The 5509-nt window shown below is 35.0% G+C and overlaps 1 protein-coding gene across 1 annotated transcript; it reads left to right on the plus strand.

Moving 5' to 3' along the window:
• Nucleotides 1-1629: 1629 nt before the first annotated feature.
• On the plus strand, nucleotides 1630-4168 carry LOC145091486 (BTB/POZ domain-containing protein At1g63850-like). The gene is made up of 2 exons (XM_079029219.1): nucleotides 1630-2934; nucleotides 3014-4168. Exons 1-2 carry the CDS (start codon nucleotides 1912-1914, stop codon nucleotides 3902-3904), a joined length of 1914 nt encoding a protein of 637 aa, XP_078885345.1. The 5' UTR covers nucleotides 1630-1911; the 3' UTR covers nucleotides 3905-4168.
• The last annotated feature ends 1341 nt before the right edge of the window (nucleotides 4169-5509 follow it).

Raw genomic sequence — 5509 nt, forward strand, 5'->3', positions numbered from 1 at the left:
CTATGATTTTTTTATGCATTGGTCTACTCCAATGCTATCTATAGCTAGTAGTTATAAAGAGTATGTCCATGTGTGACATGATGAAGTAGACAAAAACTATGTAGTCAAAGTTTATTTGTTCCTTATGTCTTAACATGAGAAGTGATATCTATGGGCCCCTTGATGATTTGGTGCTGACATCTAAAGTGCTTGGCCGAGCCCTAACTAGAATTGATGTGTTCAATTTAGTAGTTAGATGCAGTCATCACAAATCTATATCAGGAAACATAATCTTGAATTCTAAGATTGACCATTATCCATCTCTCGAATTCATGCAAATATCATAGAACGAAGGGATGGTTGATCACTTATCAAACGTCTAAATATTGATTAGATCAAGAGTTCAGTAGTTGCATTGGCTGGCCAACTCTCTGTTGATTATTAGAGAGGTATTGGTCCTCGTATAGTTGATGACTTGTCAAAATGGAAGACTATTGGAAAGAGTGTCCAAGGTCATTAACTACTGGTAATTTTTGTAATAATAACAAGGTCATTTTGGGTTGCCTTCAAGACCTAAATTGAGTAGAATAAATAAAGGAGAAATTGGTTTATTAATTACTATGGTTAATAATTAATTAGAAAATAATTGGAAATTAATTAACAGTTTAATTAATAAATGGGTTGAATATTCATTAGAGAAATTAAACACATATCAAATCCAGTCTGTTTCTCATCGCTCCTTCATCTCCTTTGGCCATGGATCTGCCTTTACCCCTCTTGTATCGTCGCTCTACCTTTCCTCTTCCTCACCTCACACCAGTGACACCACCTACCACTGAACCTAGCAAAAATAAATTAAACACGTAGATGAACTGAAAATCTGAAAACCCTAAATTAGGGTTCCTTCGCTCCAAATCAATCAAGTAATTTATGATTCGGTTTGAAAACACTTCATATGCCAGAAATTTCAGAATAGGAAAAACAAGAATCAATATGAACCTGTAGATTATGCATAGATGGGTTATACCAAATTGCCCTTATCCTTATTTGCTTTAGATTATTTATACACTATTGAAGGATGGGAGTTTTTTTTTTCTTGAGTAATCAGTTGGGTTGTGGGTTCGATGAAGGTGGTGGAATTGATTTCTTCACCAAAGCATGAACACAACAAGAAAGAAGTATTTGGGACCAGTTCCCTCTTATCTCGAGAGAGAGGGAGAGAGAGAGAGGTGGGGTTGGGGGATAATTATTTTCTTTTCTTTTTGTTTTTAAATTAAAATAGTATTTGAAAAAGTATAAAAAATATAAAAAAGAAAGTAAAAGGGTATCATCGTCTTTTCAAATTTTTTTGGACAAAAAACGCAAAAAAATAGAAAAAAAAAAAAAAAAAAAAAAAAAACTTTGATTTTAGACCTTCTGTGCAAATGAAAATTTATTTAGACTCTTCAAAGTTTTTTTGAATACAACTAATCTTACGGTTTTTGTCAAAGTAATTTAAACTAAAGTTACGGTAATCGATTAAATGAAAGGGACCATTTATGTAATTTAGTGTTATTCCTATCAACAGTTGAACACGCAAGTCTCAGGTACGGAGAAAATATCAGTTTTGTCCCAATTGTGTGTTCTTTCATCGTCAAATGGTCCTTGTTTTGCAATAGCATAGCAGTGGTATTTGATTTTTCAAGTTTCAAACGATATCTGAATTATTATTGTCATATGTATTTGAATCCAATATGGATCGGTTCTTCTTGTTGTCTCTGACACATCGTATGTAAACTGTGACACCTGTCAGTTTCTCTCTCACACACAGCATCATTACACATAGTGTCTTGTATCAACCGCCGTTAACAAACAAGATTTACAAGATATCTTGATCTGTACAACTTAGATGCCAAATTAACCTAAAAAACAACAAAAGACCACCCCATTCATATGGCAGCTACTGCCTCTTCACAGTCAAACAACCACCCTCAGAAGAAGAAACCCACAGCCATCATTAGGTTCAGACGCCGCCGTATCAAAGAAACCACCATTTCCACCTCCGCGACTTCTAATACAACCACCACTCACCACCATCACCCATCTGCTGTTTCCCCTGAAAACACCTCCTGGTGCTGCCCTCCCGCTGTCTCTTCCTACAAGCCCCCGCCTCCACCGTCGGTAACAACCGCCACTAACCCACAACCCATTTCAATTCCACCAGCAGCGTCTCCCTCACCGGAATCTTTATCCACTGAAAAGACTCAACCTTCACATTTCAATTATCGGTCAAATCTTGAAAATCCCAGATCGATACCCACAATGACAACTACCACCACTGTCTACGGCGCCGCCGGCAACAATCAAGAAGCATTGCCGTCTTCCTTTACCCAATTTAACTCTGCCCTCACTGCCGGACTTTTAAATCCCGTATCGTCGCCACCACCGACCACCGATAAAACCCGATCCAGCCCCACCCTTTTCGAAATGATGGCTAACGAACCCGATTCTAAGATCCCCAACAATGGTTCAATTACAACTCCAAAAAGACCCAGTAATGGCCATGTGATCCCACCGCCGATGATAATTGACAAGCAAATTTTGATGCAACAAAGACTGTCTGATATTCTGTCCTGTCGTAGCCCCGGAAATCAGTTCAATGATCCAAATTCGAGTGATGTGAAACTCACTTTGAGCTCCAAAGATGGGTTTAGTGTTTCTATGAATGTTCATCGGCAGATCTTAGTTGTTCACAGTCGTTTTTTCGCAGATAAGCTATCTGATTATCGTCGGAAATCGGGTCTACAAGGGCAACAATTAAAAGGTTTAATTGATAATGTTAATCCGTTCGTTGTTGAGATTTCTGATTGTGATGATATCGAGGTGTACATAGAGTCGATTAGGTTGATGTATTGTAAAGATTTAAGGAGGAAGCTGATGAAGGATGATGTTCCTAGGGTTCTTGGTATCTTGAAGGTAAAATCATATTATATTTATTCACATTGCATTATTATAAAGCTTAATCATTGATACAATTACAATTACTGTGAGACAGGTATCAGCAGCAATCGGATTCGATGCTGGAGTTTTATCTTGTTTGGAGTACTTAGAAGCTGCTCCATGGGCCGAGGATGAAGAAGAAAAGGTTGCAGCTTTATTATCTGAGCTCAGGCTTGAAGGAGTCGGCGCAGGTGAAGTTTTAAAAAGGGTTTCCATAGATGTTACACCTGGAGAAGATGACACCAACGACAACCAAGAAGTACTTCTTAAGCTTTTACACGTTGTTCTAGAAGGAAAAGATGAAAAAGCAAGAAGAGAGATGAAAGTTTTGGTCTCAAAAATGCTTCATGAAAATTCATCAAGAAACGATTTGAAGAAAGAATCTTTGTATTCGGCTTGTGATAAATGTCTAAATTTGTTACGACACCATTTCTTGAAAGCGTCTAAAGGAGACTTTGAAGAAGTGGCTCAAATCACACGACAATCGGGTAACCTACATTGGCTTCTTGATATTTTAATCGATAGACAAATATCCGAAGATTTTTTAAAGATATGGGGATCACAGACTGAATTATCTCAAGTGCATTCCAAAGTGCCTGCCCTTCATAGATACGAAATCAGTAGAGTTACAGCAAGATTCTTTGTTGGGATTGGAAAAGGTCAACTCTTGGCTTCCAAAGAGTCAAGATGCTTGCTTTTACAAACATGGTTGGTCCCTTTTTATGATGATTTTGCTTGGATGAGGAGAGGGTTGAAAGGGCTAGATCGTAATTTAGTTGAAGATGGGTTGAGCAATACTATATTGACTTTGCCTCTTGCTTGGCAACAAGAAATCTTGATGTCGTGGTTTGACCGGTTTTTAAACTCGGGTGATGATTGCCCGAATATACAAAGAGGGTTTGAAGTTTGGTGGAAAAGAGCGTTTTGGAGAAAGCCCCACACATGATTGCTCAACCATGGTGTGTTTGTTTAATTTCTTTTTTCATATAGCAACTAATGTCATTGCTATCTCAATCGATTTTGCATTTTTTTCACTTAATTTATATCTGATACGGGTCTTGAATCTTAATGAGTATCTTAATGGTAAGTAGGTGAAAAATCCATGAGAAATCTCTGTTATATTGTGATTTACCTTTCTAATATTGGCCGGGGGACCGTTGATGGTGTATACCTTTATATAAATACAAGAAGTTACAATTTTTTTTTCTTACTTGGTTTGTAGTTTAATGGATATTCGATCAAAAAAGTTTGAACAATCTTACTTTTGGTCTTCATAACATCTTCAATTAGACTTGATATTTTGTATGGAGTATATGCGTCTTTTCTTCATATATCCTGACATAAGAATGTTACATAATGCACCTTTTTACGAGTATGAAATGGTCAAATGCGGATGGTATTTGGTTTCAAGTCTAGGTGTTAGTTTCCTTTTCTTAGGAACATTGTGAAAGTTATATTCAATTTATTATTTGTTTATAAAATCTGAAAGAAAGTAGACAAGAACTGTTGGAAGATTAATAAGATCCCACCGATTTAACAAATATTATCACTTACTTGATCTACTACGTCACTGATCCAATGTATCAACCATAGAAATTCCTGACTTATTGTATTTTTGTGGTTAATTGATATTAATATTGGTTTTTTTAATTTTGTATTTTCAAAAATTGATATGTTTAAAAAAAAAAAAAAAAAACTAGAAGCTAAAAACTCGCTGCTAACATGCCCTTAAACATTACTGCTCATAAAAAGTAATATGTCGGTCGGTAACAAACTAATACCAATTTAACAATTACCAATACACATATAGAGGAGCAAAATGAGCAAATTACTCCTAACAAATACTATCTATATGGGTTCAATGTTTTAAGTGGGTTATAAGCAATGAATGGTAGATAAGCAGTTGCACGGAATAACATGAATTATCCTTCAAATTTTTCTGTCAAATGTAAATTTAGTGAAAATTCAAAATCTATCACAAACCCGTTGAAAATCCGTCACGAATCAATTGACAATCCATCAAAAAGCCTGATAATTGTGAATTTAGTGTAAATGCCTTGGTTTATTGACAATTTTGTAACGGAAAATGTCTTCACAAATAAGTTTTTTATAGTAATGCAACCCCTAACTTTTATTTTTGGATCCGCTACTTAAGATAGTTAAGAAAAAAAATCCAATATAATCGTGTTTTAAAGATATATAGTTGTACGATACATCGTTCAAGTTTCATAAATATGTATTTAGAGGTTATTTTATAAATGAAATAAAAAGAAAATCAAACAACAATTGTATTAACTTTTGGTGTCTCGTTGACTCTGACTCGTTCTACTCCATTATTAACTTGGAAAGAGCAAAGAAAAAAAATCGAAAACACTATTTTCATTTTCCAAAAATATTATTTTATTAAAATACAAATATCACAAAAATTGCATATAAAATTAGAGGCCATATGGTTTTGTTATCAGTTATTAGTATAATTATTAAAATATAATAAAAAAGAATATTTTACTTTATCAGATATAATATTTGGAAATAGACTTTGGTCCAATAA

Source organism: Lactuca serriola, chromosome 3 (genome assembly GCF_051521515.1).
Source record: "Lactuca serriola cultivar US96UC23 chromosome 3, Lser_US96UC23_V15, whole genome shotgun sequence".
In the NCBI taxonomy this organism is placed as follows: Eukaryota; Viridiplantae; Streptophyta; class Magnoliopsida; order Asterales; family Asteraceae; genus Lactuca; species Lactuca serriola.